The following is a 26,804-nucleotide window of genomic DNA, read 5'->3' on the forward strand; positions in this document are numbered from 1 at the left end:
TAAATAGGACTCCCACTGTTTGGCGAATATCCCAGGTTTAAAGAGTGGGACCACCCTCCCTGCTCTCCATTTGCCAGAAATTATGTGAGGGGCCAGATACAAAGACAGATTGAAGACCCTTGTGAGATATGCCACTCCCAAAGGATACAAGTTTTCCAACATGAAAAAGTTAATGCCGGCAGAGGAAGCTTTAGCTTTCCTGTCAGCCACTTGGACCTAATCGCTGAAGAGAGCAAGCGGTGTATTGTTTGACAGGTTGTGAAACCATCTGGTAACATGAAGCTTGGATCTGTCAACCGAATGGTGGATGAAATATAACCACCAAAAATGATTGCCACCTGCCGTCATGCTTATGCAGGTCTCTCAATCAAGCTGATGTTATACTATTAATTAGTACTAGCAATTGGTTTACTGGAAGATCCACTTCATTGCTGTGCTATAATAATTTCTCAGAGAGTTGTTACTGCCATAAATTATTTCGCTATTAAATATCTCTTCCAAAAAAATAAAATAAATAATTAAAAGTGAATCTCTCATGCTCTAGAATGCTGTGTAAATGACACACTAGTGGTGCATGGAACAAACCGTATGCATTTATAATTCTACGTTTTTAACCAAATTGCCATGCTTGACTTAGGCACTTCTAATTTTTTTACTCGCAAATAAATGACATTTCACAGATTTTATGTATTTTTTCACAAATATTGAAATGGAGAAAACAATGCTACAAGCCAATAATATTTTGAAGATAATAACAAAGTTGCCCCATGTCTCCAAAGAAGCAATACATGAAACATCCAATGAATATAAGAGACATTGTAAAATATAAGCTAGGGTTATATTGTATATATCTCCTATAAATAATAATAATAATAAGGCAGTCGAGTGTCAGAAAATGAACAGTGAAAGCTGCCTTATTACTTCGCTTTTATTATTCCGCCATGCTTATTGATATTCAAGAATTCACAGGTTTTTCTTAAAAAACGCATAATTTATTTTTTGTTTTCCTTGACGCTTGCTCTGTGGAAAGCTTGTTTTCCTCTTTTTGTAAAGCTTTTAATTCCTCTAGTTTTGTTTGTAATTGTTGTCTTAATCGTTTGTGAACATCCGTGCCGTCGGCATTACGGTCCATCGATTGTCGTAACTTTATAATCTCCCGTTCTTTTCGCCGTATATCGTCGGCAATACGCACACTGGCCACATTTAGAGATTTTGTGGTTTCATTGCTTAGTGAAAGCGTTTTCTTTGTTTCCTTCGATTCAGTCTCTCTGCCCAATATATTATCGTTAATGAATGTAAATACATCTGTACGTTGAGATTCTCGCTCATACGCTTTCACGTTGTATTTTTCTTGCTTTTTCTTTTGAAGTAGTATTTTTTTTTCTACGCTGAAATAGTTTTTATCTCCGTTGGCAGCTTCTCGCAACTCCATGCAGCGATCGAGCGAGTACCCTTGAGGCAAAATTTGGGCTGTCACGGGAATGACAATGCCACCTCCATCTGAACCTAGTCCTGTACCGTGAATATAACCCATTTTGGCCATTATCTTCGACCCGATACCCTTTACAGTATGGAAGATTTAATTATAAAGGTAATAAGAAATAGTATAAAATACCTACCCGTGTGTGCTTTTCCCACTCTCCGAGTGGTTGTGTTGAATTAAATTCAAATAATTGTTGCTCTGTTAATTGTGCTCGTCTAGCGTTTTTCACATCTTCTGAATATCCCAGGTCATCTTCATTGCTCGATTCACTCGAGCTTCCGCTAGACAGATCGTCATCTATATATTTGAAAGTTAAACATAAGTACACATTTTAGCCAATTTAATAACTTTTCGAACCATGGAATATTGGAAGTAAATCTTCGAACGAAAAATCCCGCTCACGTTTATTTTCATCTCTCTTATCAAGTCGAACTCGGCATAGCTTTTCTACGAAATTTGCGCAAAGTACTCTACCTCGGTACCAAAGGCGATCAGATAATTTTGCAAGTACAACGCAATTACGGGCAAGAAGTGTAAAATCTGGTTCCGTATAAGGTCTTAATTCTTCAACATCTACAAGCTCGCCATGAGAGTAGTGGCAATGTTCATCGTCAAATCGGCATTCTCCTTCAAGGTAAAACAAACAAGGCAACATCTCACGATGGGTAGGATTAGTGAAAAGTACCCGCAAGCGAATCTTCAATACACCTTTGCAGTCTATAGTGGCAGAATTATCTACTCCACAGACCAAAGCATTATGGTAACCTATTGCACCCCATGTATGTTGATGAGGTGCAGAACACTTTTGACCGACCATAGTTTCTAGATTAGACTTTTAATAAATAAAAAATATTATTTCAGCACTCTAGGAACCTTCGATTGTTACCCTGAGTTCCTCCATTTGCTTTTCATCATCTCCTTTACAATCTATTGTATCATTGCTTCCATTTGTGCCATCGTTATCCAATTGTGCTATTTCACTTTTAAATCGTTCTAGTTCCTCATTGAAGACACATCCATCTTCGTTATGGGAGTGTTCCGCTGCATACGTCTGCTTCGTTAATTCGATAAGTTCCAAAAGATCTGCCTTTAGACCACTTAATGCAATACGTTCATTCTCGTCTTCGGTGGCATGTAAAGATTGCTCTACCCGTTGGAGCTAAAATAGTTGAGAGTGCTTAATGGGCATTTAGTATACGTAATTAATAACAATATTACCTGTGATTCGTACTCGCTTATATTTACATCCATCTCAAATTACAAAAACACTAATCCATTCAATATTTTGAAGCAATTTTACGCAAAATATAACAGTTCTGTTCGATTACGCATCAACCAATCAGTGTGTTCGGAGTTCAAGTAATTGGTATGAATTATTATAAATTGTTACCAATTTTGCCAAATCTAGCGAATCTAGTATTTAGGGTGGTGGTACACGACAAAATATTTCAAACAGAGTTTTGAATGTCAAGACACAATGAAGTAGAGAGTAGTATGGCGAACAGAATACATATGGCGCTACAGAATACATGGTCGCAATGCAAGTCGAATCGAGAGCCAAAGGTGGTGTATTCCTAAAACTGTTACTGTATTTTACTTGATTTTGACAAGTCTGACGCCAGGATCCTTTCCAATAGGAGTGGGACTATTTTCGAATAATATTCGAATAAACATTTTTCGAATAAAACGAATAGTACTATTCGTTTCAAATAATTCGAATAGTTCATTATTCGAATACCTTACTATTCGAATACCTCACTATTCGAATACCTTACTATTCGAATACCTCACTATTCGAATACCTTACTAATCGAATACCTCACTATTCGAATGCTTTACTATTCGAATACCTCACTATTCGAATACCTTACTATTCGAATACCTCACTATATATTCATTTATATCAGGGAGAAAATGCTTTTAAAAATATAAAAATTACATTGGCCCTTCTCATGGTGCTAATCAGTTTTTCTCGATTTTTGAACATTGCGATTTTTTGATTTGACCGCTTCATGTTTCAATTAGCTAATATGATAAGATTTCTTTGGTATAGTTCTTGATAAAACATCGACAGGTATACATACTTATATGTATGTGCATAACTAAATGTGCATAAAAACATCAGAGCGTTTCTAAAAAAATATTTGGTTTTCCCTCGTAACAATTCTTGTGTTTAGACGCCTTAATTAATATATTAATAGGTTTTTGATTTTAATGAGCGATCTAACTCAACCCAAAGAAAAGTTTGCCTGAAATGTCCATCTGTATAATTCTCATCGCCAGTTACCTAAGCGTATGCATGGTCGTAGGACTGTCTGCACTCGTTTATCGGGCTTAGGTCAGTCAGTAGCAGGTAGAGTATATGAGTATATGTATGTGCATATAATAGTACTGCGAAAAGCAAAAAAACCTAAAAGAAAATAAATTTCATGCCTCAAGCAAGAGTAGTCCGCTAATCTAAGTAAATGTTTACCAAAATATGAAACAAAAACAAAGCGCCGACACAATAAAAAGTAGGTAGTATTTTCATTTAACACGTTCCCTGTCCGCTGAGCCACATATGGTTCAGTAAACGTGCGCCTGATAAGCACTGATACGTTCCTGAGCCATATGTGCGTCAGGGGGTATATGAACCACATGTGTTTCATGAACGTGCAGAAGCAAAAATGTCCCTCTACGCTCATGTACCATATGTGTTTCAGGTAGAAATACCCTACATCCGTTTTTTTTTAATTATTATTATTACTAAAGCTATCCTATGACTACAAAAAAACAAATTATTCAAAAAACCCTGTTGGACTTGTCGGTCAATTTTGCATTTTTGTATTGCGACAGGGAACGTGTTAATATAAGCCTTTGCGTGGTTTTTGAATTTGCATACATAGGTACATGCACTTGTACAGAAACCGATTAGTCGCTAATCTAAGTAAATATTTACCAAAAATATTCGAATAGTGATGTATTCAAATAGTAAGGTATTTGAATAGTGAGGTGGTATTCGAATAGTAAGGTATTCGAATAGTAAGGTATTCGAATAGTGAGGTATTCGAATAGTAAGGCATTCCAATAGTGAGGTATTCGAATAGCATTATTCGAATAAACGAATAAAAAATTCGAATAAATATTATTCGAATTACGAATACCTCTCGAATAAAAGATTTTATTATTCGAATAATTTTTATTCGAATAGCCCCACCCCTACTTTCCAATACAAAACAAACGAACAAGTCAAACAAAGGGCGGAGAAATTAAATTTTTTGTGAAAATTCAGATTTAAGCCAAACAAATTATTTTATTTGTATATTCTTGAGGGCAGACTCGCACCGAATTCATAAGACGCAATCTGGTATTCTATCATTCTTACTTTCTACTTGCCAAATATAAGACGCACAACATATTTGATTGGAAACATACAAAATAATTTTTTCGGATTTTCTACACATTTATTACCTACTGATTGGGCTAATAATACGTTCACATATAAGTAGATGATCTACTTTTTCGTGCTTAACTCCCAATCCGTAATGAAAAAGCGAGATTTCCCATACAAAATTTGTCTCCCAAAATCTGAGATTATAAAATAATCCTAGATAATAACCAACTTTTTGACATACAACCCTGTGATCATTATTTTTACGAGTGTAAAACGTAAAAGTAAAAACTAAATAAAATGGATGACGGCAAAGAAAAAAGCGTTTCCTCTTATTTCTTATTATAAAATATAATATCGAATTTTTATTGCTTATTGCTGGCATAATTTTTTGAAACCTCATTAAACGTTGTTTACAGATTTCCTCCAACAGTTTGTTTGTAGCAGCCAATTGCGCAATTAAATTAGCTATTCCTTCTCCTTGTATTTTCTTCAAATCATTAATAGTTATTAAACAAACCAAAAGCACCGAAATATGTATTCCATCTATTCTCCTTGTGTTTTCTTCATATCATTAATAGTTATTAAACAAACCAAAAGCACCGAAATATGTATTCCACCAAAATAATTTCTATGAAGAAAAACCTTTCACAACAGTATTGACAGCTGATTGTCAATTTTGTAGGTAATCTGCCATATGTGAACGGGTAGCCTAATTCTGTGGATTTATTGGTAACTAATGTATATGTGAACGTATTTTTAATCAACCAATAGTTAAACGCTTAGATTAAACTAAATCCGTCCGGTAAAGTAGTAAAGAAACAAACTTATTTTATTAAAGAGGATTATTCCAAGAGTTGGCAACTATACATATTTCAGCACAGCTGAGATTTGCTTTTTTAGAATAGTTTTCGAATTTTTGGAATAGCTATGAATGTGAGTCGCAAATTAATTACATCTTTACAATATGGGGTTCCAAAACATTTATTGCGGAACACGTGCAAAATCGCAGTGGCGGTAGATGAGAGTCTGCTAACAAGATTAGATAACAATGAGCTAAAACCGCGACAACATCCAGGCATTGTCAAATTAGGAAGAGTTGAGTTGCCAAGCAATTTATGCAATGTCTTGGAACGTGTAATCGGCGATTATCCAGTGAAAAAAATTTTGAAGGACTGTAAAGAACTCGATCAGTACATTCATTCTCGTCATCCACCTATTGAGCAGCTGGAATTAAATGCTAAGACAAAGTCAATTATGGAAGAAGTTGATCGGCGAATGCCGCCTGAACAGTTGTCACTGCTAGGAGAAGAAGACGGAACTCGATGGCGAAGAAAACGTGAAAATCTAATTAAGCGGTTAACAGCACAGCGTACCTATGCATGGAAGCCAATTGAATATGGAACATATGAATCTTTGGTTTACGCAATTGGCCGAGGTGTAAGGGAGTATGGTGTCCTAACAAGCATTTTGAACGAGTTGAAAACACGCGACGTTGGATTTCAGCCGCGAAGTTACTTTGATTTCGGTTCGGGGGTTGGCACTGGTATGTGGGCGGCTAGCAATTTGTGGAGAGATTCGATTTTTGAGTACTACAATGTGGATAGTTCACGCAGTATGAACGATCTTTCTGAGTTAATATTGCGCGAAGGCAATGAAAATCAGCAAATGGTGCTGCGTAATGTTTATTACAGACAATTCTTACCTGCTATAGAGGTTTGGATATAATGGCACAATCTATAAAACTTGATATTTTACCTAATATTTTTTTATGATAATTTTTAGACAATGTATGACCTGGTGGTATTATCTTATACACTTTTTGAGCTTCCAAGCTCAGAAAGTCGGAAAGAAGTACTACTTAACTTGTGGAAAAAATGCAATGGTTATTTGGTCATTGCAGAAGAAGGTACCAGACGTGGATATGAATTAGTTAACGAAGCTCGAGATTATATTTTGAACCTACAGAGCGAAGAACTCAAGGGAGAAGTTTTTGCCCCGGTAAGTTACAATTCTATATAGTTTTTGTACATGTTTTTATTATAAGGAAATATCATAATAAAGTTCTGTAGTGTTCTCACAACTTAGCATGTCCGCGGCTTGCAAATATTGCCGATCGTACGCCGTGTAATTTTGAAGTTGCCTATGCGCCTTTGCGTTTGGGCGACGTAAATGATGAACGCCACACCGCTCGGTACGCTTATGTCGTATTGAAGAAAGGGGAAATTTCAGATGCTACCCGCAACTGGCCTAGGCTTGTTCGTCCCACTTTGCCGCGCTCAAAACACGTAGTTTGCCGAATGTGTACAATGGATGCCAAATTGCAAGAAGTCATCTTTACGCAATCGAAGCATGGAAGGTAATTCATAGTAATTCATTTGTAAAAATATTTCTTTGAAGTTTTTTTATAACGTATATAACTAATTATAGACATGCCTACCGATGTGCCAAAGCGAGTGACTGGGGGGACAGATTGCCAATTACCTTGGGCGGCCCACTTCCAACAGTACGAAAAACCTTCAAAAGAAAAGAAGAAATAAATGGAAATGAGCAAATAGAACAGCTAAATAACAATTTAACGTAAAAATAGAACAAATATACTTTAATTATAATAAATGTAAAGTTATAGTATGAAATAGTGTATAGTTCAATTAAGTACATAAGTCAAAGTTCCCCACTTTTGAAAATTATTATGGTAAATTGGCATAGGGAACCTCACACTGGAGCATAATTGCCATAATTATTACAATGAGTTCGCAAGACATGAATATATTCCTAGAATAGCCTAGAATGCGCCGTTCTGGCCTGGCTTGTACCTGGTATCTTGAACTGTACGAAACTAGTCTCCAGCAATTACATTAACACTTCTTCTTCTTCTTAATTGGCGCGATAACCGCTTACGCGATTTTGGCCGAGATTAACAAAGCGCGCCAGTCGTTTCTCTCTCGTGCTAACCGGCGCCAATTGGACACACCAAGTGAAGCCAAGTCCTTCTCCACCTGATCTTTCCAACGCAGAGGAGGCCTTCCTCTTCCTCTGCTACCACCAGCTGGTACCGCATCGAATACTTTCAAAGCCGGAGCGTTTGTATCCATTCGGACGACATGACCCAGCCAACGAAGCCGCTGGATCTTTATTCGCTGCGCTATGTCTATGTCGTCGTAAAGTTCATACAGCTCATCGTTCCATCGTCTACGATATTCGCCGTTGCCAACGTGCAAAGGTCCAAAAATCTTACGCAGAATCTTTCTCTCGAACACTCCAAGCGTCGCTTCATCGGATGTTGTCATCGTCCAAGCTTCTGCGCCATACGTTAGGACGGGCATGATGAGAGTCTTGTAGAGTGTTAGTTTTATTCGTCGAGAGAGGACTTTACTGCTCAATTGCCTACTTAGTCCAAAGTAGCACTTGTTGGCAAGAGAGATTCTACGTTGGATGTCAAGGCTGACATTGTTATCGGTGTAAATGCTGGTTCCTAAATACACGAAGTCTTTTACAACCTCAAAATTATAACTGTCAACAGTGACGTGGGTGCCGATACGCGAGTGCGCCGACTGTTTGTTTGAAGACAGGAGGTACTTCGTTTTGTCCTCGTTCACCACCAAACCCATTCGCTTTGCCTCTTTATCCAGTTTGGAGAAAGCAGAACTAACAGCGCGGTTGTTAAGGCCGATGATGTCAATATCATCGGCATACGCCAGCAATTGTACGCTCTTATAAAAAATTGTGCCTGAGCGATTAAGTTCTGCGGCTCGTACGATGCTCTCCAACATCAGGTTAAAGAAGTCACACGACAGCGAGTCACCCTGTCTGAAACCTCGTTTGGTATCAAATGGCTCGGAGAGGTCCTTCCCAATTCTGACGGCGCTGCTGGTGTTGAGCAACGTCATCTTACATAGCCGTATTAGTTTTGCGGGGATACCAAATTCAGACATCGCGGCATACAGGTAACTCCTTTCCGTACTGTCGAATGCAGCTTTGAAGTCGACGAAAAGATGGTGTGTGTCGATTCTCCTTTCATGGGTCTTTTCCAGGATTTGGCGTATTGAGAATATTTGGTCGATGGTGGACTTTCCAGGTCTGAAGCCACACTGATAAGGTCCAATCAGTTGGTTGACGGTGGGCTTCAGCCTTTCACACAATACGCTTGCTAGAACCTTATATGCGATATTTAGAAGACTAATCCCGCGGTAATTGGCACGAATTGCAGGATCGCCCTTCTTATGGATTGGGCAGAGCACACTTAAATTCCAATCGGCAGGCATGCTTTCATCCGACCATATCTTGCATAGGAGCTGATGCATGCACCTTACCAGCTCCTCGCCGCCATGTTTGAATAGCTCAGCCGGCAGTCCGTCGGCGCCCGCGGCTTTGTTGTTTTTTAGCCGTGATATTGCTATTCTCACCTCGTCATGGTCGGGTAACGGAACGACAATTCCGTCGTCAACGATTGGGGTATCGGGATCTTCACATTCTCTATGACATGCGCAGCTGTCACCGTTTAACAGGTTCGAGAAGTGTTCCCTCCATAATTTAAGATTGCTCTGTACGTCAGTCACCAGATCGCCGTCTTTGTTCTTACAGGAAAACGCCCCGGTCTTGAAACCTTCTGTGAGCCGCCGAACTTTCTGGTAAAATTTTCGGGCGTTGTTCCTGTTGGCCAGCATCTCAAGCTCCTCGCACTCACGTATTTCGGCCTCTCGTTTCTTCTGTCGGATAATACGTCTCTCTTCCTTTTTCAGCTCTCTGTAGCGATCCCACATGGCTCGCGTTGCGCCCGATCGCAGCGTGGCTCTATAGGCGGCATCCTTTCCTTCTGCGGCAGCATGACATTCCTCGTCGTACCAATTGTTTTTTCGGGCTCGCCGGAATCCGATTTCTTCTTCGGCGGCGGTACGTAGTGAACGAGAAATGTTGCTCCATTGCTCGCGCATGCCGGTTTGTTGGGCAGTGCTCTCCGAGAGCAGGAGTGAGAGTCGAGTGGCGAATCTTCTGGCTGTCTGTTGTGATTGCAGCTTTTCGATGTCGAACATTCTTTGCGTAGGTAGATGTACGTTTTTTGCTGCACAGAGGCGGGTGCGCAGCTTGGCTGCAACAAGGTAATGATCCGAGTCGATGTTGGGTCCTCGGATCGTACGTACATCAAATACACTAGAAGCGTGTCTTCCATCTATCACAACATGATCGATCTGGTTTCGCGTTTTTCGATCAGGTGACAGCCAGGTAGCTTGGTGTATCTTTTTATGCTGGAATCTGGTGCTGCAGACTACCATGTTTCGGGCCCCGGCGAAGTCAATCAGCCTCTGTCCGTTACCGGATGTTTCGTTGTGCAGGCTGAATTTTCCGACTGTGGGACCAAAAATTCCCTCCTTGCCCACCCTGGCGTTGAAGTCGCCAAGCACAATTTTTGTGTCGTGGCGGGGGCAGCGCTCATAGGAACGTTCCAAGCGCTCATAGAAGGAATCTTTGGTCGCATTGTCCTTCTCTTCCGTCGGGGCGTGGGCGCAAATTAGCGAGATGTTAAAAAATCGCGCTTTGATGCGGATTATTGCGAGACGCTCGTCCACCGGAGTGAACGACAGTACTTGGCGACGAAGTCTCTCTCCCACAACAAATCCGACACCGAATTTGCGCTCCTTTACATGGCAGCTGTAGTAGACGTCGCAAGGTCCTATGGTTTTCTTACCTTGCCCCGTCCATCGCATCTCTTGGATGGCAGTGATGTCAGCCTTTACTCTCACGAGGACATCAACCAGCCGGGCAGAGGCACCTTCCCCATTAAGGGACCGGACATTCCAGGTGCATGCCCTCAAATCATATTCCTTATTTCGTTTGCAGGGGTCGTCATCAGTAAAGGCAGTTCTCATCCGAGGCTTTGTAATTCTTTTCATTGGGGGGGGATTTTTAAGTGGCGGGTCCCAAACCCAACGCACAACCAGCTATCCTGGAATGCTTCGCCTTCTCACGTTAGCTCACTCCCGAACGGGTGTTCGGAAGCTACCCAGAGGATATGTGGGCTAATCCTGGCCGTTGTGAGCTGCTTGAACCATATGTAGAAGAATCGTCCTGGCCACTCCCAAGTGAATGGCGATCAGTAACTTTCCCCACTTGCGTGGACTTCTACACATGGAACCATTACATTAACACTATATCAAAGAAAATCGTCCGGTGCCCAATTATTTTATTTCAGCTCACGGTAGAATCAAAAAACTTTCCCAATTCAAATTAGAGTAAATGTATAAAGTGAATGTGCGTTATAATGATGACGAGTCTGGAGTATTGTGGAATTCTCGGTCTGTAGCTGGAGGAGCCCACAATCCCTACTTAGAACAATCAAACCAGCAGTGATTGTTGTCAAATTAGTTAACGGTAGGTTCGTAAACGTGCATTTTTGATGAGGTATAATCAGAGGAACGGAGCTATTAGATGAGTAGGCTTGAACGGGAGTGTGGAGAGATGGTTTATGTTATGCGGCGTACCTTCACATGCTGGACATAAGTTGAGGTCGGGATCAATTCTGGATATGTATCCATATGCAAGAGTAAAGCGGATCTGTTGTTATCGTAACAATGTTCCTTAATGTTAGGAGAATACCTAAAGCTCGTCGTGGTAACGAGCATCTCGTCTTCTTTACTTTTACCTAGAAATGTTGGACTTTTATTCTATGAATATGCTGAGAAAAGAAAAATTTGACGCGGTTTCAGAATAAATCCAACATTATACATTTTCCATGATACATTGGGGCTCGATGTTTACAAATCATGCGAAGAAGCTGATTTCGTCAGCGCGGTAACATAGAGACTGAACCAATACGTCTCGGATAGGCTTTGAAACTTTACGGGAAGCGACTTTAACCAGCAATTTACTTGAGGAAGAAGACTTTGCTGGAACTGTTTCTGGTGGAAGGCATGCGCTACAATCTGGAAAGTAGGTCTCTCAGAATCCACTAGCAAGGGGCGTTTCCTACACTTGGGAGCTTTATTTAAACCCTCAAAAGAGTTTTTACCAAACCAATATAACGAATGAAGTTCTTGTTAAAATTTGACCGAGATACCTGCACTTAAGCGAAACAAACAGTCGTTTTCAGATATAAAAAATTTATTTTTTAAAAGCCCAATGCATTTTCGAATAAAGGACCTAAATAAAGAATTAAAATACTAATAAAAGCAATAGTTGACAATTTTTTTACTTCTCTTTTAAGCGATTCTGGTCAGAAGTGATAAGTTTTGTGGGAGATATTTTTCTTTCGTCTGAATAATTCGAACTTTAATTCATGGATTTTTAGACATTGTCAAAATACTCTTGTGTATTCTACCACTTTCAGTGCAACCACCACAGGCATACTGCCAACAAAAAAATATTTTTCAGTACTTGTACTACATAGAAATTGTAAATATATATAGGGGATATACATATATATTTAGGTATACTTATATATACATCAAAATGGACATTCATAACATTAAAACCCGAGAAGTCGGCTGCTTGCAGCTACTGCTAGCTACTTTCTCTCCAACGCTCCGGAGCGCCCGAGCGTCCTTTGTTAATTGTTCAATAACTCGAAAAGTATTTGTCGGACTCACTTCAAATTTTCACACAATCATGCCTATTATGATAAACGTCGGATGATATGCGGCGGGAGTTAACTCGATCCGCACTCGATTCCCTTTTTCACTAAAATGGCATTATTGTTACCGACGGATGCACTGCATTACAATCCGTGAACTGTGTTATAGGCATAATCAGCTGTGCAATAATTTCAAAAGACCAATAACTATTTGTTAAGTGTGTAAAATGGATTCAATAGCGTTTTATATAGATTTTAATGAAAGTACAAGCAATGATGCAAGACGAACCCGGAAAAAAGTAAGGGATAATGCTGTTGACGTGTTCCAGTTGCCTGATGATGTGTAAGTTCACTTTTTAAGGACAATTGACGAAAATTTATGTGAACTCCTCTTGTAGATTTGTTAAGCAATTCCGCCTTAATAAGATAGCTTTCTAATATGTTCTTAACATATTATAGAGGGAAATGCCTCCTGTTATTAAAACATGGTCGATATCGCCAGAGCTCAAACTAGAAGCCTGCCTAAGACTTCTTGCTGAAGGGGGTTATCAAAATGGTACTGGGCAAGATTTTAATATTGGCATGGCGCAGTCCACAGTGTCCATAGTACTGTCAGAAGTTTTAAATATTTTAGAGGCAACACTATGCCCCAGATGGATAAGCTTGGCAATGACCGAGACTGAAGAGCTTGAAGCCAAAAGATATTTTTTTGGAAAAACAAGAATTCCCGGCATAGTTATGTGCGTAGATGGCACCCACATAAAAATTTGAAACCTGCTGGAGACAATTCGCACCTTTCCCAAACTGTTTTGAATTTTTAGTGCCCCCAACACAGTTGTTTAGGCCCACTAGAGCAGCAACATCTTCTTCTAGCGACGATAAAGGTAGTTCCCTATTTTCGCCTCCACCAGTTGCTTGTAATTCCCTTTTATTGTGCGCCAACTTTTTCTTTACTGCTGATTTAAAATCTGACCAAACCTTTAATTAAAACGCAAATAAGTAAGGGAGAATGGGGAGTTGTGAGACGGGTTTTGTTTTTGGACCCGTATTACTCAAAATGTTAATATTCTGCATATGTCAACGATGGAATCTTTAGTCAATGAATACTGGAAGCTATTGGTATGGCCTATTTAACAAAACTACAATTTTCCTTAAAATTAAAATTGTATATAATAATATAAAATATAATACAAAATACAAAAATGTGGGGAGTTGTGAGACACCATGGTTTAAATCAATAAAAATTACTTATTTTAGTTGTTAGTTCTTTATTAAGATGAAAAATAAAAAAGAAAAGACAATTGTTATAAAAAAGTGTATAAAAAATGCAATGCCATCAATCTGATGATTTGCAGTGAGAACATGTATAATAACCAGTTCGTAAATTGGCACACTTTAGGTGCACAGCTCGATCGCATACATTGCAATGAATGGAGTTTTTTCTGCTTAACTTTAAAAGCGGGAAAACAATAAAAACTCAAATTTAACCAAAAATTTCATGATATATGTACAAACAATGCATGAATATTGCGAGGTACTTATGAAAGATGCGTTAAAACGTCGAAAAAAACGGTGTCTCACAACTCCCCACATTTGTTGTCTTACAACTCCCCAAATCGTTTTTTTTATAAATGGCCGCGTAGTCATAAACACATCGAACGTTCATGCCCAAGTGAATGTGTAAATTCAAAGCTAATAGGACAATTAATAACTTATATATATTAACATTTGCAATTTGCTTCAACAACTGATCGAATGTATCCCAAAACAAATGATGAAAAAACTTACCGGGAAATTCCAAAACACAGTAACTGGAGAGACGCGTCGAATGCGTGTAAATATGACCAATGCTATCTGAAAAGTGAGATCGCATCGAGAACACTTGTTGACACTTAAAATCGAATGTAAACAAATGAATAATGCCGAACGGTAACAATGTCTCACAACTCCCTATGTCTCACAACTCCCCATTCTCCACTACTTATATTCTCAATGAACTTTTGAATTATCAACAAACCTTTTTCCATTCTGAAATACTCTTCGATGGAGGCCCTAATGAATTCAGTTCCTCACGCACACTCTCCCAAAATTGCTCTACCTCGTTAGGAGCACTTCTGGTAAAATTTTTTGCAATATCGGGACGCTCCTTCATACGAGATATTAAACCTTTAAATTGCTCTCTGGTGGTTGTGCGTTTCCTAAAAAATATAAATTTTGCCATTTGTATAAATTTTTCCAATATATGTATATAATCCGAAAAAAAAACAAATAAAAATCTTTTTCCTTACATTTTATTGCATAACAAAAATCAACATTTTTGAAGATTCTGACTACCCTTAACCCCTTATATTGAGATCAGTCAATTGAGCGGGTGTTTGGAGTACTTTCGGGCAGTTGTAGATAAACCACACCTTGACGACCAGGGACGTGTTTCTGCGGGACGTTGTCCTAATAGAAAGCAAATTTGTGCAATATACCCAACCGTTCGACAGTTTGCCTATCATTAGCTTTTCAGATATTGAAATTTATCCATATTGCCTTCTACAAAATAAATATTTCCGTCCCCTGCATTTGAAACACACACTCTATGCTTTACACTAGCCTTTGTATTCTTCAGCAATGCGCTTTGACCAGACATAACAGTTTCCATCCGATCCATTTAAATTATATTTACTTTCAAATACCTTAAAATAATAAAATAAGAACACAAGGTAGCAATTTAGTTATATTTTACTATTTTTCACAAGTCTATATCGTTAGTAGGGAGATCAAACTCGGTACTCTTGCCTACAAAAAATCTAGGTTTTTAATGCTTGTGCCATGCGGATGTGAGACCAACCATAAAGAGGAACGTCAGGAATCTACAAACTTCTGTTAATAGATGCCTCAGGCATATTCTGCAAATATGGTTGCCCTGGGGATCTTGAATGAACAACTATGGGAGCGCACTTAGGAAATGCCGCCAGAGACAGAAATCAAAAAGGCAAAATCTCGGTGGCTGGGTCATACATTAAGAAAGAGCACTGATGTGTTGCCACACACAGTGCTAGAATGGAATACACAAGGACAACGAAGAAGAGGGTGACCGAAGACAACGAGGCGAAGAACCATTATCAGCGAAATTAATAAATCAATGAGTTAATTAGGATATCTAGCAAATGGAGAAATTTGTGAAGAGACTAATTTATAATATTTAATTGTAAATTATGAGTATATCATAATAATAATAATAAATAATATCGTTAATTGTAAATTAAGTAGCAAATTTCATGCGGACACTCTTGTTTTTAACACCAATAAGGGTTGCTTTCGCGAAAACATTTTCTTTTCTCACAAACCACTTTGTTGGTATTCTCTCTAAACATTTTATTCTAAGTTCTACGGCCTACGCAAAGCAATTTCCTTTCCTAGCCTAGGTGGCTTTTAATTGCAATTGAAGGTCACTTTTGCATTTTTTCATTATTTATTGCACTGTAGAATGAGTCCTGCTTCTTAAGCTGCCGATTTCTTAAAAGTTTTCCTTTCTTCATGCAATTTACCAATCAGCCGGCATTTCTCTTTAGTTGCCTGTTTTCCCGACGGAACCCTTGCCCAAGAAACTTGTAGCATTCTAAAAACTATTGCGATTTTTATGAAATTTGATGCGCATATGAGCGCGGACTAATATAGATATGACTAACTAATAACTGGATATTCGTTTCCATATGAATTCTCCGAATTTGATTATTTTTATTTCTGAAATTGTTAATGTGCGTATAAATTGAGTAGATTATAAATAAATGAAAAACATTCTCTTTTGCAAATAAAACTAATTTATCGCTTCGAAAATCTGTTTTAAAGTTGAACGCTAAGTAGGCACGATTAAGCCTTTGAGCCACTGTATATACTAGACAGCCTGTCTAATGAAAGCGTGACCGGCAAAATTCAAGCTTAGAGTTTCGTTATAAAAAAATTGAAATATACGTTGTGCAATTTGTTACTATTGTGAGAAATTTAGAAAGCGTACGGTATTTTTACAAAATAAGCTGTGCGCATGAAAAACGATTTGAAACAGTGTGCCTCTGTACACACCCTAATCAGGTAAAAATATTTGAAGAAGTCGAAGACGTTTATAAATAAATGGGGCAACGGTATACCGAAGTTAAAAACGTTCACGGCTTCATCGGACGAGTTCCAAAAAATATACCTTTCCAAAGTAAGATCAGAAGATCATTGCTTTGCTTGTGACAAATCCGAGTTTACCGTTGCGTGAAGCTGAAGTAGTTTTAAGGAGAAGTAGTGTAGTAGTGTATCCAAAGACACGATTTTAGAACGTTTACGTACAGAAGACGTAAAATTCTGGAGCACATTGAAAAAAGACTTGAAGAAAATTCAGAACAAAATTGGACAAACGTATTATTCACGGATGAATTTTCCTTTTGGGCGAAAACTTGCACGCGTCGGTCATGGTGTTCTGCTGAAAATCGACAACATCCGGTTGAGGATCATGTTTAGGGCTGTTTCTCCGAAAAGAAAGAAATTGTGCTTACCGCCAATTTGAATGCAATTTTGATGAATAAAATCATCTAAAAAGCATTATTGCCATCAGCTGCGAAGATATTTGAAAAAACTAGCCATTGGATTTTACAAGAGGGGAAACGAACCCAAGCACCGTGTAGAGCGGAAGCAGCAAAATGCGATTGAAATGTTGCATTGGCCTACACAGTCGCCTGATGCCAAACTTATTGCAAATGTTTGAGCAATAGTTGAGCCAAAAATCAAAGGAAAAAAATGAATGCTCAAATAGTTACCAAGGCGAATTCCGTTGGTTTGGAGCCGATTACCTTCACAACGTGCAGAGAAATTAACACAAAGTATGACTCAAAGATGTACAACCATTATAGCTATTGGTGGTATATGGTGACTATACATTTTATTTAATATATAATATATTGTATATATTATAAAAAAGCTCTCGGACAGGACTGAGTAACTTATGAATTACTAAAAAATGCCACACAGCAATTTCTAGAAGAGCTGAAAAAGGTGTATAATGTGATTGTTGAAAAAGTAAAAATAGATAAGACAATTCTAAACACAATAATTGTTCCCATATTGGAGAAGGGTGACCCAAATTTGGCCAGTAACTACTGCGGAATTTCATTCATGAATCGTGCTGCTAAGATGCTGATGGGAATAATAAATAAAAGGATAGCAAATTCGATCGAAGAGTATATCATATTAACGGAGTTTCAAGCAGGTTTCAGAAACAACTTTTTAACTGTGGACAATATTTATAATTTGGCGTCCATTGTACACTAAAAACTCAACGAAAACAAAAAAGTAAACGCTTCTTTTGTGGATTTCAAAGCGGCTTTTGACAGAGTCTCCAGAAAACCGTTGCTGTATAAACTATATACGTCAAGTGGTTATATCCACAAAATTCGTTATCTTATTTACGCTGTACCTAAACGGCCTACATGATTATTTGGAAAATGGTCTAATGGTTGAAAAGATTAATATAAGGCTACTGCTGTACGCAGGCGATATTGTGCTGTTAGCAGATAATCCTAGGATCATGCAAGCTATAGACTAGAAAAATATTGCACCGAATGGAATATGGAAGTTAATCCAAGTAAATCGAAAATTATGATTTTTAGAAAAGGCGATATTCCGCCACAACCCCTATATCTTCGACATTTTCCCAACACGTTTCTTACTGCGATATCCGATATATATTATATATATACATATAATTTGCGCGTACATCCGTTTTGTGTGTGTTTGTTTCAAATGGAGCGACCTACAGTTTCAAGCCGATTCTGGACGGCAGATATTTTTTATGAGGAGCTTTTTCATGGCAGAAATACATTCGGAGGTTTGCCGTTGCCTGTCGAGAGGCGACCGATATTAGAAAAAACTTTTCCTTAATTTTGGTGTTTCACCTAGATTCGAACCTACATTCTCTCTGAACTCTGAATGGTAATCACGCAATAATCCATTCGGCTACGGCGGCCGTGTCATACTTACATCAACAATGAATTCGGAAAACATTTGGAAACCAAAAACAACGCAGTCAAGGCAAAAGTTAATTGCACCTGGAAGTGAAGAAAGCCACTTTTTTACATTGGGTCTTCACATGAAATATATTTTTAAAACTTTATATGTATATAACGAAAGCAGACTTCCGCATAAATTGTCGCAGTATAGGATACGAAAAAAACATTTTCTGGTATAAACATCTAAATGAAATGGGCTCAGAACTCTGACTAACTTTCGACGAATGAATTAATAGTACGCAGTGGCGCAGCGAACACACCAGAGAACATAGCGAAGAGGCAATTCGAAATGCATCACGCCTATACAAATACTTAGACCAAGCAAAGGGTTCAACCTACATAAAAGAAGGGATGTGGATTGAAGATATCTCAATGATTTTCAAATTACGCTGTGACCTGTTTTTGTTAAATGCCAATAAATTCGAAAACGTGCCAAAAATGTGCAGCCTCTGCAATCTGAACGAAGAAGAATATGTGAAGAATTTTATTGCAAGGTGTCCTGTACTCGCTGAGTTTAGAAATATTTATTTAGAAAAATCAGAATTAGCAGAAAAAGAATTTATAAGCGCATTAAATGGAGAAAACGATGAAAATTGGAGACACAAATTCTCATTATTTATGATTATATGCTTATATTTATACGGGTTTTCCAATAAGAGGTGTTATGTTGATATTCAAAGAAAAATGCTATATTTTTAATATAAATAATCGGATGTTTATTTCTTTATAAAGAGGTCATACCTTCCTTAATAGTGGAAAATAACATCAGCCAAATGGCCACCACGACCACGCTTACAGGACAATGTCCTTTTCATGAAATTTTCCATAAGCGAATTTCAAAGTGGATGCCCTATGTCCTCGATAGCCTCACGAATTCCATCTTTGAGGTCTTGAATCGACCCTGGGCTGTTGGCGTAGACCTTCTCTTTCACGTGGCCCCAAAGTAAAAAGCCACAAGGTGTTAAATCACAAGAGCTCCGTGGCCAATTGTGATCACCTCTTTGAGAGATGACACGGTCCGGAAACTTTGTGTGGCACGTAGCGCCGTCTTGTTGAAAATAAACGTTGTCCAGATCAATACCATCCAATTCCGGCCATAAAAAAATCGTTAATCATCTCTCGATAGCGAAATCACACACAAAATACCACCTGTTATTGGAAAACCCTTTATTATAAACAAAATGAATTGTATTTATTTTTTTAAATTTCTAAAAAATTAATATATATTACTACTACTACTACTATTGCGTATTAAAAATATAATATTATAAGCCCATATAATGCAGTTACCCCAGAAGGCATATGCGCTGGAATTTACGGCCCCACAACCAAGCACTCTGTGGTGATACGCAATTTTCCAAGCATTTTCTAAGCGGAGATGTATGCCATTTGTCTATGTGCAGTGATTAACAGGGAGATATGTTAAGATTGAGTGAATTGCCATTCTGAGTGACAGTCAGGCGACACTCATGACCCTATCGTCCTGTGAGATCCTATCCTCACTAGACCCTGAGTGTATCGAGGAACTTAACCTACTAGGAATGAACAATTGCATCCCGTTAACTTGGGACCCAAAACAAAGGAATATAACTGAAAAAGAAATAGCGGACGCATTGGCGAGAGAGGCTGCGGCCTCGCCTTTAATGGGACCCAAGCCCTTCCTTGCTATGGGACAACACACCTTCAAGGAGAAGACCAGGAGTGAAGAGTTAGGGCTAAGGGAGGTTTGCTGGCATCAAACTATGGGGCTACGCCAGGCGAAATCTTTACTGGGAGGGTATAACCAAAAGAGGTTTAAAAAACTCATAACCCTCCCCAAGGATAAACTGTGAATGCTCACGGGCATTCTCACGGGATACTGCAGACTGCACTTGATCAGGATTTGGTTTACGGACTCTTGTCGTTTCTGCGACCAATCTCAGGGACTCCAATGCACCTTATCCTGGAATCCAGCGCTATAGCGCGGAAATGGGTGAGCTATCTTGGCCAATTGCAGCCAGAGGAAGGGCAAATATGCTTTCCTTTCTGTGACAGTAGCCATGCGCTAGTTTCTAATAAAAATTTGCTCATAAGTATACTACATTGTACCACTGTGCACACACAAAAGCGAACGATTTAGCAAACTAATAGATAATTAATTAGTTTGATTAGAAATTGCTTAACAATTTAATGACTGAACGTGGACATTACGACTTTACGGGTATGTATAATTGGTTGCACTGCATTTATTTAATTTTTTTATTTTTTTTTATTTTTGCTCGTGTAGGTGACGACACTAAGGCATTGCATCTTTCTTTTTGACAAGATGCTTATTAGTAACAGCTTCACTTAAACATATTTTAGATGTGGACACATACATACGTGTCCATATATATGTACTTATTGGCATATACAAGTAAATTAGAATGAACGAATGTATGGTGGGTTTTTGGCGGTTTCAAACGGATGTACAAATGTACTATTTTTGAATAGGTGATGCCGATCCCAGTTTCAACTATAAATTTGTCGCTGTTCGCTAGCTTTTGTTACCGTATAATTCTATGTATTACGTATAAGTATCTATGCACATATACTTATATATTTACAATTTCGAGTTCCAATTTTGTAATGAAAATTGTGTAATGAAAAATCAGCTTTAGAGTGAAACTTTCGCTGTAATAGATTAATAGAAGAATGGTGTTGTCATCCAAAGCGGAAAAATCATGTGGGTATATACTTGTATATGCATACATATACACATGAGTACTGGTATATATGAACTGTGCATGTGCTATCAGTTCGCGCTTCCTGCTTTCCCATGTAAAACCGAATCCAAACGCTGACCGGTAAGGGATGACTGTTTATTCGGCTGAGCGGGCGATATATGGCATATGAGTGATATGATACACAATGAGGGTGTGGAGCGTCTTGGCGTCTACTCACTTCAAGCAACGACTGCCTGGCAGCGCGGTGATGTAAGGACATGCGTGGCGTCTAAGTGTGACAGGAGCGGCGCGCGCGTTGAGGTGTGCCAAAGAGCATTCTCCTTCCTTGCCACAGCCTTAACTGCTAGCCGTAGCTCGTATATTATGATAGCTGTAGCATTTTTAGGGATTGGCTTTAACAAGGTGTGTTATGACTCTAATAACATTTAAATGTATACACTATTTGTTTGATGGCAATGCAAAGGAAGTTAGGGGATAGTGTAATAAATAGACGAACGCTAAATGTTGTAACTTGTGATAACGAAAAAGAGGAAGTGGCATAACTAAAATGAGAGTCCCAGAAGGAAGTTAAATGCCAACAGTGTTAATGAGCTGGTTTCTCTAGTTGGTTTGTCTGCAGTTTTAAATTTAGCTGCCCTTTAACAACTTATGGTTGGCGAGCGTAGCACTAGTTGGAAATAATGACGTCAATACTATTTTCAAGAAAAGCTAACGTTCAGCTCTTTAAAGTGTACATACCACATTGTGCGCTTTTACCTATCTTTATATATATGTATGTGTGCCGTTATACGCTGTTGCCACAAAGCATGCGCTTTTGCTGAATATTTCGCTGATGTCTGTCCTTTCCAATAACTATCTAACAACGTTCTCATCAGCCTCGCCTTTAACGCTTCGTTTGCGACACATAAATGTTTGCATTGTGGTGCGCTTATGTGTGCTGATGCCCGTCACTGTTTTTGTTGTTCATAGGTGGGTGGGTCATCTGCTGTTTTATTTGTTAAATCTAATTCTAACTTCTATTTCCATTAGCTCGGTGACCAGGTTGTTGGCCAAATGAGCATGCGTTATTTTCCATACGTTAGCCAACGGCTCCAGTCGTTACAGAATAGCTTTCATCAGTAAGCTAAGGCCAGTTGACTTGTGTGGAGGTGACCAAAATAATTAAGGACGTCAAAAGGGATTTCCTTTATAATTTACTTAAAATAAAGTATTAAATAAATCTGTGTACATGTGTTTGTGTGCTTTCCATGCTCACGTCGACATTTTTCATTCGCGCCTGTATCTTGCTGAACCGTTTCATATATGGCTTGCCGGTTGAGCAAAATTTCAGGTGTGTGAGAAACTTGTCTTGATCAACTGAGCGACATTGAGCTATGTAAGTCAAGTGAAAAACGATCATGGCGAATTGTCGATCACTTGCGGACAAACCGTGCTTGAAGATAAGACTTGTGAGGTGTAAAAGGTTGGAATAAAATTAAGCATATTTTGAGTAAAAGCTTTTAGTCCAAGTAGCTTTTCAAAACTCTTCATTTAAACATTTTGATTTCACAAAACAATGAGCTGCTCATGAAAATTATCGATGTCTGGAAATCTCTCATTCGAGTGCCATTTTGAATAATTTTACATTTCAGAGAGCAAAGAGTGTAATTCACGGGAAATTTCGCAGGTCTGCATTGCTTTTTATTTTTTTATATGATATTGATTTGCCATGTATTTTTGAGAGTTGAACATGATTAAGGAGTCCAAAAGTGCACATTACGTTTTTTTCTAAAAACCCTAAAATGCTAGAGAATTTAAGCTGCTTGTACTCAAATAAGAATCTGACTCTTGACTCCTATATAATAACCATATTCGCAAGTTCAAAAAAAGAAAAATAATAATAAAATAAAATAAGCGGTTTGAAATTAAATACTGATTGCGATCGAATTGCGATATATTAAAATTACTCCTCATGGCTTTTTGGAGTAGCTGATTACAAATTCAATTCAAAATGGCGGATTCAATATGGCGATCGCAAAATCAACGGTTATTAAACTGAACACTCTGAGCTTCTTGCAGTTGCTGATTACCACCATTTTGAATTTTGAAAAAACTGACATCGAATTTGTAATCAGCGACCACAGAAATCCTCGCGTAGTAATTGTTATGTAATTTGCACTTCGATCAAAATTACTGGATCCCTTGTTCGGTTTTGTTTGCCTTCTTTGTTTTTCCTCTGTACAATGAAATTATATGATATTACTTTTTTTAGTGAAGTTAGTTTTATTTAGTCATGCAAATATTTAAAAAAAATTTAAATTTTCATTCGAAATGGCCACCATTTGGTTTTACACAAACCTAGGCCATTCAGCTATTGCAGCACGCACGGTTTCAATGGATATTTATGTCGCTGCTCGAACGAAAGATTGTTTGAGACTCTCCAAATTTCTGTGAGTTCTGCGACAAGTCATGTTCTCCAATTCTGAGTACAAAGTGTAGTTCAATGGATTCAGATCTGGAGTTTCAGACGGCCAATCTTCTGCGGCGAAGAACTCAGGAATATTGTTTTTTTGCCACTGCTGGGTGGTTTTTGCTTCATGGGCTGGAGCGGAATCTCGCTGGAAGATCCAATGCTCTCCATTGAAGGGAGCACTGCTCAATCGCTTCACCATGCCTTCTAAGACATCCTCCTGGTACACTTTTGCCACGATCATAGCCCCTTTTTCGCCGAAATGAACAACATATTTTGCGTCTGTAGGAGTTATAATATAGATTTTGTCGCTTTGCTTATTAAAAACTTCTTCAAGAGTGAAAATTTTCTCATCTATGAAAAGAATATTTTCGTGACTGTTGACCGCGTGCCACCGAAGAAGCTGTCTGCATCTGTCGAGTCTAATTTTCTTCAAGCGCGTTGTGAAAAGATGACTAGTTGAGCGACGGAAGGCTTTCATGTGGAGATCATCTTTAAGTAGTTTTGACACGCATCTGGTAGATACATTCATTTCCCTGGACATGATTTTCTACTTTCTAAGGGGATTTCTGCGAATTCTTTCTCGAACGGGTTTTATTGCTGCACTGGTTCGAACCACGCGAGGATGACCACTTCTTGATCGTGCGGTAAACAAACATTCTCGAAATATTAGATTTCGGCAATACGTAAATCTCACTTGCACTTTTACCACACTTTGTAATGCAATCACTGCAATGCGATTTTCCTTAGCTCCCCACTCCATTGTAAACATGAAAATTTGCCACGAAACTTAATATAATTTATGATTAGACAATGCATAGGAACAACCTATTAGTTCGGTTGTCTATAGTTTTAAGCCGGCTCCGAATGGCAGAAATACACTCGGAGGTATGCCATTGCCTGCCGAGAGGCGACCGCAATTAGAAAAAGGTTCTTCACTTTGGTCTTTCATGCACGGATATTCGAACCTACGCACCAAATCATTCGTCTACGGCGGCCGCACCATACCTATATCCAGCTTGGGTTCAGACTTTAATTTGAGTAAAGTTAAATTCTCTACCACGTCAGACTTAAGGAAAGGAGGGGTAAGAAGGATTTGGTAATCGGCGGTGAGCAGAGCTTAGGTGCTTGCCAATAACTACCTTTTGTAGTGTGGACAGCGTTGGCTGGCCGCTGTAAAACAGGTGTTGCTCTTGCTCGTGCAGCTTAGCTTACTAAATGGTTTTGTTTTCCGGAGTTTTTATTACAATTAAACGAAAAAGAAACACAATGTTATAAGTTTTAAATAATAAAAGAAATACAACGTTTCAATAGTAATTTGACTAAGTTATGAATTATAAAGGCAGCCCTTTAGACTTTTACAGGTATGAGACAGCGAATATCGCGACGCTGTATGAACTTTATAGCGAATTATTATTTATTATTTCTAATCGGCGAGAGAAAGAAATAATGACTTGCAACTTTTTTAATTTTTTATTTATTTATTTACTTATTTATTTAAGAACTTATCACTAATCAAGAAAAAGAGTAACAAAAATCGCTGTTTCGTCGAATTTCAAATTTGCTTCTCTACTTGCAGTACACAAGGCTCATTTGACCGATTTTTTTTTTTTACAACCGAATTTTGTGATTTTCCCATTTTTGCAAAGTAGCGCTTCCGTAATTTTGTGTTAAAATTTCAATCAAACCAGAGGAAAACTCAGGGGGTTATAGAACTTCGACTGATAGAATTTAGCCAGGGCAGCTTGGTACTAGTGAGGATTTAGAATCATTTGAGCGATTTTTTTCAAAACCGATTTGTATGTTTTTCTCATTTTTAAAAAGTTTAATGCATTCGTAATTTGTCATAAAAGTTTCAAGCAAATCAGAGGAAAAATAAGGGAGTTACAGAACTTCGAGTGAAAGAAATTAGCCAGTGCAGCGTGGCACTAGTGTGGCTTTAGGATCATTAGACCGATGTTAATTTTTACAACCGATTTTTGTGCTTTTTGCATACTTAAAAAGATTAACGCTTCCGTAGGAAAACTGAGGGTGTAATAGTGCTTCAATTGAAAGAAATTAAGCCAAAGCAGTTTGATACTAGTGAGGTTTTAGGATCCTTTGATTGTTTTCTTAAATCGATTTTCGTGTTTTTCTCATATTTAAAAAGTTAAATGCTTCCGTAATTTGGCGTAAAAATTTCAAGCAAATTAGAAGAAAAAAGGGAGAGTTATAGAACTTGTACTGAAAGAATTTAGCCATAAATGTTAGAATATTATAAAATATATTAAAGGATTTATTCCGGTATTTTATTGTAAAAATTTAATAATTTTCAATGTTGAAAAAGGTAGTAGATATACAGGATAAAATTAATATTAAATTAAATCTTAAGAAAAAAATATAAAACAATATTTATATTGTATGCCCTCCATTATTTATTGTATCTGATACTCGCAACGTCGTCGCATCGCATCTAAAAACTACTTTGTACGCTTATCGCTGTGGATTGGAACATTTTCCTGTTGATACGTCCAATACTTACCGTGAAATTCTTCAGCAAAAATTCAATAAAACATTACACAGGCCTGCGAAATCTCGCTTTTTTACAGTTTCTAAAACCGCTATGGGTGTTTCCTGAAGGTTTTTTTATGCCGAAAACGAATATGACCTTGAAAATGCTCCAGCACGTCAGGATTTTTGGTAATTTGAGGTTAAATAGTCAAAAAATGCAGATTTTGGCCATTTTTAAAATTTTTTTTTGAGCAAGGTAAAGTTTTGTTTTTTAATTTTCCACAGCGGCATCGCAAAGTACTACTCTTTAGCTTTGAGGTCCTTTTTTTAAAATATTTTTACGATTAATATAAAAAAAGTTATTCTATTTTGAATTGGAGACTTTTAGATATGCAAATTCAACCTTTCTAACTCTCAACGCCCCTGTAAAGGGCGATTTCAAAATAGTATAACTTTTTTTATATTAATCGCAATATATCTTTGCAATTCTCTGCATTCATCTTATGCGAAATAAAACAAACTGCGGTCTTGCCACGGTAGCTAAAATCACCCCAGTTCATAAGAGAGCCAACGTGGAAATTTCGGGAGTGTTGCGGCTCGCTAATATCTCTCCAATACTTCTAACAAGCCTCAGGACCATCGAGATACATTTTTTTTCATCGCTAAAAATTATGGTTTTGCCATTCATCATCCCAGAACCTA

The 26,804-nt window shown here is 38.1% G+C and overlaps 2 protein-coding genes across 2 annotated transcripts; one reads left to right on the forward strand and one right to left on the reverse strand.

The window, feature by feature from the left end:
* Window positions 1-671: 671 nt before the first annotated feature.
* On the reverse strand, window positions 672-2,875 carry LOC128862924 (zinc finger CCCH-type with G patch domain-containing protein). The gene is made up of 5 exons (XM_054101755.1): window positions 2,702-2,875; window positions 2,370-2,642; window positions 1,841-2,315; window positions 1,620-1,780; window positions 672-1,561 (listed from the first exon to the last, which is right to left on the reverse strand). The coding sequence occupies exons 1-5, from the start codon at window positions 2,732-2,734 to the stop codon at window positions 977-979; spliced, it is 1,527 nt and encodes a 508-aa protein (XP_053957730.1). The 5' UTR covers window positions 2,735-2,875; the 3' UTR covers window positions 672-976.
* Window positions 2,876-5,702: 2,827 nt separating this feature from the next.
* LOC128862819 (methyltransferase-like protein 17, mitochondrial) lies at window positions 5,703-7,663 on the forward strand. The gene is made up of 4 exons (XM_054101576.1): window positions 5,703-6,569; window positions 6,639-6,854; window positions 6,926-7,212; window positions 7,284-7,663. Exons 1-4 carry the CDS (start codon window positions 5,784-5,786, stop codon window positions 7,435-7,437), a joined length of 1,443 nt encoding a protein of 480 aa, XP_053957551.1. The 5' UTR covers window positions 5,703-5,783; the 3' UTR covers window positions 7,438-7,663.
* The last annotated feature ends 19,141 nt before the right edge of the window (window positions 7,664-26,804 follow it).

This window comes from Anastrepha ludens, chromosome 5 (genome assembly GCF_028408465.1).
Source record: "Anastrepha ludens isolate Willacy chromosome 5, idAnaLude1.1, whole genome shotgun sequence".
In the NCBI taxonomy this organism is placed as follows: Eukaryota; Metazoa; Arthropoda; class Insecta; order Diptera; family Tephritidae; genus Anastrepha; species Anastrepha ludens.

What these genes read in the sequence shown, in the direction of transcription:
- LOC128862819 (XM_054101576.1), top strand. Translation starts at nt 5,784, where the DNA reads ATGAATGTGAGTCGCAAATTAATTACATCTTTACAATATGGGGTTCCA. An exon ending in AATTCTTACCTGCTATAGAG is followed by an intron (nt 6,570 to 6,638) that starts GTTTGGATATAA and finishes GATAATTTTTAG; the next exon opens with ACAATGTATGACCTGGTGGT. An exon ending in ACGCAATCGAAGCATGGAAG is followed by an intron (nt 7,213 to 7,283) that starts GTAATTCATAGT and finishes AACTAATTATAG; the next exon opens with ACATGCCTACCGATGTGCCA.
- LOC128862924 (XM_054101755.1), bottom strand. Translation starts at nt 2,734, where the DNA reads ATGGATGTAAATATAAGCGAGTACGAATCACAG. An exon ending in AGCAAATGGAGGAACTCAGG is followed by an intron (nt 2,316 to 2,369) that starts GTAACAATCGAA and finishes ATTTATTAAAAG; the next exon opens with TCTAATCTAGAAACTATGGT. An exon ending in AGTGGGAAAAGCACACACGG is followed by an intron (nt 1,562 to 1,619) that starts GTAGGTATTTTA and finishes CATACTGTAAAG; the next exon opens with GGTATCGGGTCGAAGATAAT.